At 62.1% G+C, this 12,818-nt stretch overlaps 1 protein-coding gene across 4 annotated transcripts in view; it reads right to left on the bottom strand.

Annotated features, from left to right (window-relative positions):
- The window catches only part of PRR5 (proline rich 5), a 29,662-nt gene extending 17,443 nt beyond the window's left edge, over positions 1 to 12,219 (bottom strand). For 2 of the 4 annotated variants that reach the window (XM_036866654.1, XM_036866653.1), the window contains exons 1-2: positions 11,825 to 12,218; positions 1,989 to 2,069 (exon numbers count right to left, since the gene is read on the bottom strand). In XM_036866654.1, coding sequence (XP_036722549.1) covers positions 1,989 to 2,069; positions 11,825 to 11,958 — 215 coding nt within the window. In that variant the 5' untranslated portion in view covers positions 11,959 to 12,218. Of the gene's footprint in view, positions 1 to 1,988; positions 2,070 to 11,824 lie in introns of all 4 variants that reach the window. The other 2 variants (XM_036866656.1, XM_036866657.1) reach the window with 2 other exon arrangements.
- Positions 12,220 to 12,818: the final 599 nt, after the last annotated feature.

Genomic DNA, 12,818 nt, shown 5'->3' with positions numbered 1-12,818 from the left:
GTGTTTTTCACACAATGGGATATTATCTGGCCATAAAAAGAAATGAAGCGCTGATACCTGCCCCAGCCTGGATGACCCCCGAGTATGGAGGACCATTACGCTGAGTGAAAGAAGCCAGATGCAAAAGGCCACACGTATGTAGTACGACTCCATTTATATGAAATGTCCAGAACAGGCAAATCCACGGAGACAAAGTTGATTGGTATCGGCCAGAGGCTGCTGGGGTGGGGGGGTGGTGCGGGTAACAGGGAGTGACCGTAAGGGGTACAGGGTTTTTTTGGGGCGGGTGATGAAAATGTTCTGGGATTAAATAGTGATAGTTATACAAGCTTGTGAATGTACTAAAAACCATGAACTGTACATTGTAAAAGGATAAACTGTATCTTAAAAAAACAAAACATCTATATATCTATTTGGTGTTGGCCTGGGGCTGGGGGGGAGAGGGGAATGGGGACTACCTGTCTATAAATATGGGGTTTCCTTTTGGGGTGATGAAAAAGCCCTGGAATTAAAGACAGTTGCACAACTTTGTGAATACACGGAACTACACACACACACACACACACACGTATATAAAATGACAGAAAACAAGAACGACGGCCAGACATCAGAGTCCTGTTACTCTGCACCGTCCCTGGCCATTCCCAAGGCTGGGCAAAGCCGAGGGATGCACAGGCATATTAGGAAAATGGGGCTCCTGGGGTCCCACCCGAGTGGCCACATGAGCCCGAAGAAAGCAGGACCCCCTGGAACAGTCACACACATCAAGCGTGGGAGAGGCAACAAGGCCCTGCTGTGACCTCAGGCAGCCCCTTTCCCTCCCTGGGCCTCAGGTTATCTGTCTGTAAGGGCCATTTTAGCCATTTAGGGTTGGAGTGGGGGGACCCTGCCCCAATTACCCTTCTACTCCTGCCCCAAGCTGATGAGGAGGTTTGCTGCCTATTTTTCCCAGATATTCTTTTGCTGTAGAGACGGGGTGGCACAGGCCAGGGCGTGAGGGAACGGGCACACAGGCAGGAAGTGCCTCCTTGCGGCGGCTGTGACCCCGGGCAAGTCTCCCGACCTCTCTCAGCTTCAGCCTCCTCCACTAAAATGCAGGACTAATGCCTCGGCTTCGCAGATTCCCTCGAAGCTGGTCCATCCTGGGCTCCTTCACGAGCGCTCAGTTCTCAGCTATTCACAGGAAATGAGGGGTACTCGGCGGGGCTGTGATTGCTTTTCTGGGAACAACACTCCCATCACTAGGCAGGTGGGTCCTTCCTCTTTTTTTTTTTTTTTTAACTTTATTTATTTATTTTTGGCTGCGTTGGGTCTTCGTTGCTGCGCACGGCTTTCTCTAGTTGTGGGGAGCAGGGGCTACTCTTCGTTGCGGAGCACGGGCTTCTCATTGCGGTGGCTTCTCTTGTTGAGGAGCACGGGCTCTAGGCACGTGGGCTTCAGTAGTTGTGGCACTTGGGCTCAGCAGTTGTGGCTCGCAGGCTCTAGAGCGCAGGCTCAGTAGTTGTGGCACACGGGCTTAGTTGCTCCGCGGCATGTGGGATCTTCCCGGGCCAGGGCTCGAACCCGTGTCCCCTGCGTTGGCAGGCGGATTCTTAACCACTGCCCCACCAGGGAAGTCCCAGTCCTTCCTCTTTAACAGAATAAATACGCTTTGTGATGCTTAACACCAGCCGGGCACATGGGCGTTATCTTGAGCCACCGTCCCAGTCCCTCCCTGTTTCCCGTCCCAGTCCCTCCCTGTTTCCCGTGAAAAGGAGTCTTCAGGAGGGTGGGGGTGAAGGCCACGGGACAGGGCCTGGGGTCAAGGTCCATGTGGTGGTCACCGCCCACCTGGGCTCTAAAGGCGGAATCTGAGGCCAGTGGACCAGCGCGGGGGTGGGGGTGGGCAGTGGGGGGAGGGCGGGGGCGGGGCGCGGCGGGCCTCCCACCTGGCACAGCCCTCCCACCACTTACAGACCCAGGCCCGGATGGGACAAACGACCACTCACCGGACGCCCTCGTTGAGGCTGAAAAGCTCCTGGTCGGGCAGCCCCTTGCGCTGGAAGACGGCGATCACCCCGTTGTGGATGCTGCGTGGGGGAGGGAAGAGGAGCGTTGCCCCAGAGGCCCCAAGACCCCTCCCCTCCTTCCCTCTCTCATGGAGCCCCTCCTGCTCTCCTCGAGGAACAGAAGGGGCCCGGTCAGAAGCAGGGCGCCAGTCCTTTTGCTTCGAAGGCAGGCCTGGAGCACAGGGACTGGCCACCCCATCGGACCCCATCCGCCCCAGAGCCTCAATTCCCATCTTGAGCGCCAGATCCTGTGCTCCCAGCCCCAGCCTCCCTGGAGCCCCAGGCCTGTCACCGGGCTGGTGACCTCTCCAGGCTGTCCTGGCTTACCTTCCACACACTCTGCCTCCTTTCCCATGTTCTTGAACCCTCTGCCCCCAGGCCAGAAACTAGGGGACACCCTCTGATGGTCTCTCGCACCCCCAAACATAACCAGGTCCAACTGGCTTTCTCACCCTGTGCTTCCAGGTGCCCGTGAGCTGGCGCCTGCCTCACTGAACTGGGTACCTGTGTTATCTGCACCTGGCCCCACTGGGGAAGCTGCCCTCACCACAGGGCCTTTGCACATGTCCTTTCTTCTGCTTGGTCCCCACCCTCACCCCCCACTCCCGTCTACGTGGATCCTTCCTTCAGGTCACAGGCGGTCACAGCGTTTACAACACTTGCCAGTGTGCACCTACATGTTTATCCGTGATTTGTTTGATTGACTGGTTGCCACCGCTATCTATAAACCTCGGTGCACAGGGCCCTGTGCCCTTTACGGCTGTGTGCTCTCACCTGGCTCAAAGGAGCAGCCTGGTAGTTACCTGGTGAAATTCATCCTGACTCTCCCTGGCCCTCCAGATCCAATAGATCCTGAAGCCCCACCAGTCTCTACCCCCTAGATCTCTGCTGCACCCTTCTCTCTCCTCCTGACCTGTGCTCGCCTGACCTCTGATCGCATAGGTACCTCCTCACTGCACTCACTGCCCCCTGCCCTGGGCCCTGCAGACACAGCCCAAGGCCTGAGTGTGGCATTCAAGGCTCGTCTGGAATGGTCCCTCCCCGCATTCTTGGGCACCCACTGCTCACAGAGTACTGGAGCTGCCAGGGGAGCCACACCTCAGGGTCTTTGTACCCACTGCCCTTCCCACCTGGGGGGCCCTTATGCTATCTACTAGGCAAGCAGCTGTTCATAGTGGAGCTCTGGCTCAGAGGCCACTGCCTCCAGAAGCCCTCCTGACCGCCTCCCTTCCCCGTGCAGACTCAGGTCCCGGCACTCTGCCGATTTACTTTCATGTTAGCCCTCACCACCAGCCATGAGCTCCCAAGGGTGAGAACCAGGTCTGGGCGGCTCCACCGCCCTCCGCTCAGGACTGGGTTGCTGCTCTGAACCCACCACCGCAGACGAGCTGTGTGATTCCTGGTGTACAGGGACAGCCGGACACGCGCTGCCGTTCACGTCATGGAGCAGGCGGGGGCCGCCAAGCTCCTGCTGCCCCTGTCTGCTCTCACCAGCTCCACCCTTCCCAGCAACGTGGACTGGCCACCCACTTTGCAGATGAGGAAACTGAGGCTCAGAGGGACCAAGTTCTGGGAGGCCACAGAGCTCACCCAACAGCTGCCCCCTCTCCCCACTGAGCCAGGTGTGGGCAGGGCTTCCAGCTCCGCACCCTGGAGGGGGCAGGGCAGGGTCAGGGCCCCGCATCCCAGGTGGGTGAAGGCAGCTCTGAGCAGTGCAGGGACATGCTCCAGGGGTCCACAGCTGGTCCCGACCCGGCCAGGCCAGAGGCCTTGTCACCTGACCCGACGATGCCTGACTACCCAGGCACCTGGTGTTGAAATGTTGGTTATTTGCATGTCCAGGCACACACGCCCTCGAACTTCTGTTTCCTGCCTGTGAAATGCAGGCCACGAATGTGCCCGCCCCCAGGTTGCCATCAGGATGAAAGCCCGGCCAGCGCCGAGCCTTGGTGTGTGGTCGCGGCCGGGACTGAGCTCAGCTCTGTCAGAAGTGCCTGGTGGGCTCAGCGGAACAGTCACAGTAAGGCTGTTCCCCATTTACAGACTGAAAAAAGGAAAAAAGTCTGACGGGAAGTCTAATGGCTGCCACCCTGAAATCCTAACAGATGGGGACTCGCGCCCAGCCTGGGGGCTGCTGGGGGCAGAGGTCAGACCCTCCCAAACCCGCCGGAGCCTGGGAGCGGGCAAATGGGGCATCCTGAGCATGGCCCCGTGGGCCCGGCCCCTCCTGAGGCTCAGAGGGGCCTTGCCAAGTCCTCCCTGGGGACCAGGCCTCCATCAGGCCGAGGGGACAGCGTGGGGGACCCTCATCAGCCTGCCAGGCCTGGCCCTGCTCTTCTCACCAGCCTTTCCAAGTCCCTCCTCCCTCCTCCTCCAGTAAAGCTTCCGGAGGGAGCGCAGCCCACTCTGGTCCCCCGCCCAGAGGCACCTTAACCCACAGTTTTGGATGGGAAGACGGGCTCTTTGGACGAGTCTTTCCCCGAGGCCCTCAGGGGTCCATCGCCATCTGTGTCACCTGAACCGCCCCCGCCCCTGGGTCTGAGCAGCACTGGCCCCCTCCTGCCTCAGGGCCTTCGTCCTTGCTGTTCCCTCTGCCAGAGGCTCACCGTGAGGTCAGGTCCCTGCCCCCTCGCACCTGTGTGCAGAGAGCACTTGATCCCGGTTTCTTTTGGGAGAGGGGAGGTCTATTTGGTTTACCACTTAGGCCCCGCTCCCCCCAGCCCGGGTCTTGCACCACCCTAGTGTATCTGAGCAGCGCCCCGGCCAGCCCTAGGGTTACCCTTGAGCTCTCCCATCCACACCCCCATCCAGCCCAGCCTCCACCCCGGTGGACCCTGATCCTGCCCTTCCCACCTCCAGCCCCGAGGCTCGTTCAGGTGCGGGCCTGGGGTTGAATCCCAGCTCCGGGCTTCCCTGCTGCCCGCCTCTGGAGACCGGACCGTGAGTGCCTCAGCTTCCCCCTCCGTACAATGGGACTTGTAATCACAGCCCCTGTGGGGTTACGTGTGCCGTGGTATCATCAGCAGTGACTGCGGGGGGCGGGGGGCAGGATATGTGCCCCCGGAAGCAGACAGCACAGCTCAACCATTTGCCCCGGGCTTTCTCCATCTCCTTCTAACCACACCATGATGTGGGGACTGTGACAGCCCAGGCAGCAGAAGGAAACACTGAGGCTCAGAGAAGCCAGGGGACGGCCCAGAGTCACACAGCTTGATGCCTGGCAGGGCCAGAAGGGAGCCCGGGGCCCACAGTCCTCCCGCCCCACACAGCTGCCCAACCTGGGGTTGGTGGACAGGCAAGGCCCCGCTCCTTCCCGTTTCTCTGCAGCCGAGGTTCCACCTTCTTTCCAAAGTCCAAGTTGGGTCAATAACAAAGCCCTGCTGTGAGCCGCCCGACAGAGAGGAGGAGGGGTGGGGAGAGGAGAGGCCCTCATGTGACTTATCCCCCCAAACAGAAGTGAAACTCCGGCCCGGGGCCTCCCACACCGAGGCCCAGCTGGGGGCACTGGCAGTGGGCCCCCTGGAAACGGCAGGCGGCCCGGGGCCCTTCTGGGTGAGGCCCGAGCGGCAGCTGACCCATCACCTCCTCTCTCCGGGCCTGTCCCTCCGCCCCATGTAGGGAAACAGGAGGGCAGCGACAAGTCTCAGCATCTGTCACCTGAGCATGGGGTGAGGGGAGATGCCCAGGACCCTTAGTGGGGATCCAGGGCACCCAGGACGGTGCCGAGGCCTGCTGCCACCAGGGCTGGCCGGGGACCCCGTGGTCAGGCTTGGGGAGGAAGGGCTGATTGTGAGGCCCCTGGGGGGGACCCGCCTGTGGCCGCCCTGGCTCGGCTGGGGCCGGTGTGGCGCTGCGAGCAGGTGGGACCCCAGCGGGGCGGATCCCTGGCCCACCGTCACCAGTCTCAGTGTTGCCCATCTGCCCACACAGGAAGGTCCGGCAGAGAGTGAGTGCGTGGGGGACCCCAAAGCCTGGCCTCTGGGGGTCAGACAACACACCTCCAGGAACCCCCGGAGAGGCAGAGAGGCCTAGAGGTGGAGCTCTGCCCTTTCTCAGGCCCTACCCTGCTCTGGAGCTGCCTCTGGAGCCTCAGAAATCAGAGAGGAGGGCAGGCTTCCGCCAGGTGCCCCTCCTCACCCTCTTAACTACTTGGTGTCCCCAGAAGGCCGACCCGGACCCCGAGAGGAGCTGGCACTTCCTCGAGCCCCTCCCCCTGGGGTTGAGGCCTGGCTCTTTCTCAGGACCTGGCCTGTGGGCGGGGGTGGACGAGGGTGGGCAGAGGTGCTGGGCTCCACCGGGTCCCCACAGTGCCCACCTGGGCTCCCACCCCAGACAGCCCAGGCTCTAGTCCCCGCTCTGCCCTGTCCATCCAAGGGTGATCAACCCTTGGGTCAATAACAAAGCCCTGCTGTGACCTGCCGGAGAGAGAGGAGGTGGGGTGGGCAGAGGAGAGACCCTCATGTGACTTATCCCCCCAGACAGAAGTGCAACTCGGGCCCGGGGCCTCCCACACCCTCATCATTATCCCAGGGGGCCACGGCCAGCCCTGAGACATGAAGCCCTGCTTCGCTCTGCTCTGGTCGCCCCGGGGGAAGCATCCACGGGCCTCCTCTTCACGCCCAGGTGAAGGCACAGGGGAGGCAGGCGACTTGGAACCCAATCCGACCCCCTGCCGGGCCTCAAGGTGACCCTCTGGCAGATGCGGGTACCTGAGGGTACCACTCTCAGGCCTGCGGGCCCGTTCCCCTGCTCCTCAGCAAACCGGCATCACGCTCACCCTACTTTCGGTCCCCTGGCCCTGGCTCACACACCCCCCAATTCCCACCCGGGTTCCTGGCTGACCAGGAGGAGCCCCATTCCCACCCCTGCTCCCCACTGGGCTCCAGGCAAGAACTCGGAGCTTTCCTCCAGAGCCCCACCTGCCCAGGGAGGCAGACGCCTGACTGCGCTGAGCCCCCCGTCCCGACAGGCTGCAGGGGGACAGCGGGGTGCCCACGCCGCCCCCATGGCTGCCTGGCTGCACGGTCCCCCCCGTCCAGCTGGAGGCCAGGTTCTGGACGCTGGGCTGGGGGTCGGGAGGTGGAGCGCGGATGGCCCTGAGCCCCGACTGCTGGGCGGGAGAAGTGAGGGCCCAGGGCCCAGGGCGCAGGGCGGGGAGGGAGGGAAGCCCAGCATACGAGTGTCCGCTGGCTGCTGTAACCAAAGACCACACACAGCGGCTGCAAAGCAGCCAAAAGTTGGTTTTTTACAGCTCTGAAGCCGGAAGCTCTGTCAGTGTCACAGGGCTAGAATCAAGGTGCGGCTCCTTCAAGGCTCCAGGGGAGAGTCCGTTTCCTGGTCTTTTCCAGCTTGGTCAGGACTCCTCCCTCCATCCTTACAGCCAGCAGTGCAGTGTCTTCAACCTCTCTGTTCCCATCCTCATGTCTCCTTCTTGAACTCTGACCCCTGGGCCTCCATCCCATTAGCACCCTTGTGGTGACACTGGGCCCACCTGGACCACCTCCCCATCCGAAGATCATTTCCTTAATCACATCTGAAAAGTCCCTCTTGCCGTGTAAGGGAACGTATTCACAGATTCCCAGACATCTTTGAGGGCCGTGACTCTGCTGGTCACACCCAGACCGCCTCAGAGGGGCAGGGGGCTCAGGACCCAGGCCCGACTCAGAGCAAGTTGTTGGTGAGGGTTGGCCGGGAAGCCAAGCACTGGCCCCCCACTGGCCTCCACCCCCAACTCCCAACCAACTGGTCACCCTGAGGGCTTCAGCCAACCTCCCCCGGCCCCTGAGATCCCATGAGGTGGCGGCAGAGGCTCTGGACTTAGACCTGGGCAGTCCCCGTACCTCTGAACCTCAGGATCTTTATCTGCAAGATGGGGGTAGCAAGTCCCACCTTGAAGGCCGGTGCAGGGGTGAAAGCAGCTCTTCCACGCCTGGGGTTGGGACAGGGCCTGGCACGGGTCGGGGTCAGTGGGCACCGCGTCCGGGGGATAGAGCAATCACGGCCCCGGAGGAGATCTAGGTGCAGGACGCCCTGTGGGGCTTAGGCCAGCAGTGGCCCCGTCCAGGACCAGGGACGGGCAGACGAGGAGGGAGGGCTGCACCTCGGGCTCTCACCACCACCCCCCGCCTCGCCCGGCCCCAGCAGACACCAGCTCACACGTGTCCCTGGGCAGCGGCTTCAAGTCAGGCCAGGGTTCAGACTCAACGTGAGCAGGGGCTCTTGGTCAAGTCCCTCTCCTTCTCTGGCCTCAGTTTCTCTATCCGGATGGTAAGGACCATCAGCCCAGCCTCGGAGGTGGTCCCGTGGGAACAAGAGGGCGCGCGCTCCACCTGCACGGGGCCTCTGCTCTCACAGCCAGAAGGCGGGTGGGCGCCAGGCTCGCCAAGCCTCAGGCATTCGGGCAGATCCAGGCCTGGCAAGGAGTAGGGCTCCATAATGATCTACACCCTCTGGCCCAAACGCAGGTACAGGGCACTCCTGCCCGCCCCCCAGCTGGCCCCTCAGCTCAAGAACATGACCTTCGTGCAGCTGGAGGCCTTGCGTGGGGTGCACACCCGGCGAGGAGCTAACTGGGGCCAACACAGGGACAGACAGGGACACAGCATGCCATGCCCGGGCCCTTCGGGAGGGAGGGGATCAGGGGCTCCAGGTGGGAGTGACAGGTGAGCCTTCTAAGTCACCCCTGCGCCCTCCTCTCTGCAGTGCCGGCACTGGGCCGGGCACAGGGGACAAACCCGCCCCGTAAAGCAGCAGCAGGGGCTTAGGAAACAGCTTCTGATGGTTCTGTTCTAGTTTCCGGTTTGTGAGCGTGGCCCAGCCGGCCGGCAGCCTGGCACCCAGCACTCAAACCTGCCCTGCGCACCCGCAGGAGAAGGGAGCCTGGGCCCCCGCTGTGTGTGGTCGGCACCCGCGCTCCCCCGGTTTATCCTCTTCCCAGCGCTGAACTCCACCTGCTAGGACCAGTGCCGGAGTGAATGAATGAACGAATGAATGAATGGCTAGGTGAGTGCACGGATTCCACTATCACAGGAGCAAGCTATGTATTTTGCCCCATGTCCAGATGAGGAAACAGAGGCACAAGGAATTTAGGGGATGGGCCCAGGGTCCACTGTAGTGGGTTGAACAGTGTCCCCTAGAAATTCATGTCCACCTGCTACCCCAGAGCTTATGTGGAAACAGGGTCTTTGCAGATGTAATTAGTTAAGAATCTTGAGACGAAATCATCCTGGATTTAGGGTGGGCCCTACATTAGGTGGCCCAATGACTTTCTAAGAGAAAGGAGAGGGAGGTTTGGACACAGAGAAGGTGGCCCGATGAAGACAGAAGCAGAGAGCGGAGTGATGCAGCCGCAGGCCAAGGGGCCACCGGAGCTGGAAGAGGCAGGAAGAAGCCTTCCCTGGAGCCCCCAGAGGGAGCGAGGCCCTGGCGACACCTTGATTTTGGACTTCTGGCCTCCAGAACTGTGAGAGAATGAATGTCTGTTGTTTTAAGCCACCAAGTTTGTGGCAATTTGCTACGGTTGCCCTGGGAAACTAACATGGTCACATGAAAAAAGGGGGTTCATCTTGGACTAAAAATAAGGAGTCTACAACTTAGCAAGGCAGGACCTGCACTGCCCCGCCCCCCGAGGCTGTGTCCTGGGGGGCCCTGGCGGGGACCACTGCAAGGATCGGGGCTGGGCAGCGACCAGAAGAGGCCCCGACTTCCCCACCGTACCTGCGGAACGCTGGCGGGAAAGGCACTGCCCCTCCCTGGCTCAGGGCCCCCTCTGCCCAGGAGAGCAGTGGCTCCGCTCTGCGGCGTCCACACGGGCAGGCTTCCTGGTCCTCTCTGCGTCCCCCTCTGCACCTCTATATGGGGGGTGGTAGTCATAACTCCCTCCCTGGGCTACAAACTTCACCAAGGGCCATGAAGGGGCCTGGCACACAGGAGTGCGGCATGGCAGGCGGAGCTGACGTGGGTCCAAGGGCTGGGCGGCTCGGAGCCTTAGAGATGCCGGCTGTGGGCTGGGCCGCTCCCCTGCGGTCTGCCCAGCCAAGGCACAGAATGGCACTGAAGTTTGAAAGTTCCTTTAAGTGAGAAGCAGTGGCGGTGGGGGGGGGGGGGACCCAGGTGGCCTCTCCCTACAGGTACCTCTCTGAGCTCCAGAAGACTCCGAGCCTACCCCAGGGTTCCCCACCTCTGCCTGGAGACCCCCCAGCAGGGCCGACCATAGCAGGAGAAAGCTGCTGTTGGTGAAAGCTCAGGAACCAGCAGACGCCTGAGGGGCCCCCCCAAACCCTGTCCCTACAGGCCCTCCCTGACATGAGTTTGTCCCCAGCATGAGTTTGAGCTTGAAATATGAGTTACGGAGGCCCTACTACGTGCCAGGCACGTGCTGAAGACTTTAATACAGATCTTCACATTTAATCCCTACAATGGCCCATTTTATGGAAAAGGAAATTAAGGACCAGGGAGGCTGAACAGCTTGCTCAAGGCCACGCAGCAGGGAAGAGGCAGAGCTGGGATTTGAACTAAGTCTGTTTGGCTCCTTGCGCTAAACCACGGCAGGGAAACGAGGAGGGAGACTGCTCCTCTCTCCGCAAGAGGAGGAAACGCCTCCTAAGACAGTGTGCAGTCATTGGGCTGATGAGATTACCCAACGAGAGTCCTTCCTTCTCTGTCCCCCACACCAGTCCTGTAAGAAGGAATGTTGCATGCCCGCTGACCGATAGGGAAACTGAGGCAGGCTCGTCCCAGCACTCAAGCAATTCGCAACTTGGTAGGGGATAGAAGGCAAGCACGTGACTGGACGACCGCGTCCTGCCTAGTGCACAGAGGAGGGTCTCAGGCTGGCAGCCCTGTGCCCACCATGACGCTCATGAAACGACTGATGAACAGAATAAATGAGTGTCCACATTGACAGTTGGCTTTCTGGTGGCCAAGACCGCAGACGGTGAAGCATCTGGCAGGGTTTCACTGCCAGGTGTGTGTGGTGATGGCGGCAGCATCCACAGCCCCCTGGATAGCCTGCCCCACTCTCTTCTCCTGCCCTCCCATTTTCCCTTTGGTGGAAATATCTATTTTTGAAAAGGGCTCATGAGCAAACACGGTGGGGAAATCCCACTAAATAAATCGTCTCTTTTCCGGATCCCAGCCTTGCTCTTCAAACAAAGTGGGAGGGGGTGGTGGGACTTCCCACGCCCCTGCTTGTCTGGGAAAGGCCCGCGGGGGGAGGGTCGTCTAAAGAATGCCGGGCAGCTGCTGCACCCCTGCTGACAGCTGGGAGGGCAGGGGGCCGCTCAAGGGAAAGCCACCCGCCCACCGCCGACCAAAGGGACCTAAACGCAGAACAGGAAGCGCAGCGGCAACCCACCGACTGCGCCCGCGAGGCTCATCTGCGAGATGGGATAAATACTTCCTGCTCTATTTACCTCCCAGGTTGCCATGAGCACTGGAACGAAGACGTGGGAAGACCCCGGGGGGAGGGCGGGGGAGGCGGGCTCGCGGGATCCAGGCCCACCCCACCACCCACCAGCTGGGCGCGTTGGGATCAGCCCCGGGTCCGCGGTCTCGTCCCTCCGTTCTAGAAACACGTTGCACTAAACTTCCCTCCCCGTCCGCACAACTCCGGCGGAGCAAGTTCTCTACAAACTGTAAAGTGCCGTGCTGCCCCCATCACAGTTCCTCGCTGGGGGCCGGCCCTCTCCCGCGGACCTGCTCCAGGACTCCCCCTCCCCTGGCTCTGGGACCCGGGGCCAGCGGCCCGCGGGCCGGCCGGGAGGGCGCGGCCTTACCTGTTCCAGGTGGCGTTGGCGCAGGCCCGGCGCTGCTGCGTGCCCCGCTCGTCCGCGGCGGCGGCCGGCTCTCTCTTGCCCAGGTCACTGAGGCTGGGCGAACTCATGAACTTCAACCTGCGGAGAGTCCTCATGGTGACCCCGGCGACAGGCTCCGCGCCCACGCGCGCCCGGCACCTCGCCCTGCGCCACGCCGCGCCGCGCCGCGGGCCCCGGCCGTTGCGGCGCCCTCTACGAGGAGACTTGGGCAAAAGCAGGAAGCCGAGCGGCCCTCCAGGGTCCCGCCCCGGCCCCACGCCTCCGCCCCGGGCCCCGCGCCGGCCGCCCCGCCAGGTTAATCATTGCTCGGAGCGGCCGCAGCGTGGAGCTCCCAGAGCGCTGCCGGTAGCGCGGACTCGGCGCTAAAGAGGCCCGGGGGCGGGGTTCAGGGCCGGAGGCGGAGCATGGGCGGTCCCGGGGGCGGAGCAGGAGAGGGGCGGGGCCTAGGCGGGGCCTAAAGAAAGAGGGCGTGCGCAGAGGCGGGACCAAGCTGGGCGGGGCCACGAGCTGGGGGCGGGGCCACGAGCTGGGGGCGGGGCCGCGGCCTCCGCCGCCGCATCCCACTAGCCCCCCCCTCCCCAGGCAACCTGAGTCCGCCCTCCTGGGGTCGCACTCTGGCCCCCTCTGTCCTTCCAAGGGCCACCAGTGCCCACAGGAAACCAGCACGGGACGACCGCACAATCCAACCCCAAGCACCCACCCAGCGCCGGCTCCTGCGGCCACACCCACACGGTGCTCAGCTTCGTGCCCCCTCCCAGACCCCGTGGTTATCTTCCCCCTTCTCGCCATCCCCCCCCCCCACACAGGCTGTGCCCACACGGATCCCTCAGGACTCCGCCACGTGGACACAGACTCCTCCGTGGTTATCATGAAGACTGGGTGGAGGTCTTCAGCCCATTTTCCAGTTCAGGAAACTGAAGCTCAGAGGGTGAAAGAACTTGCCCAACATCATGCA

Source organism: Balaenoptera musculus, chromosome 10 (assembly GCF_009873245.2).
Source record: "Balaenoptera musculus isolate JJ_BM4_2016_0621 chromosome 10, mBalMus1.pri.v3, whole genome shotgun sequence".
Lineage (NCBI taxonomy): Eukaryota > Metazoa > Chordata > Mammalia > Artiodactyla > Balaenopteridae > Balaenoptera > Balaenoptera musculus.
This window is presented reverse-complemented; position numbering and strand designations above follow the sequence as displayed.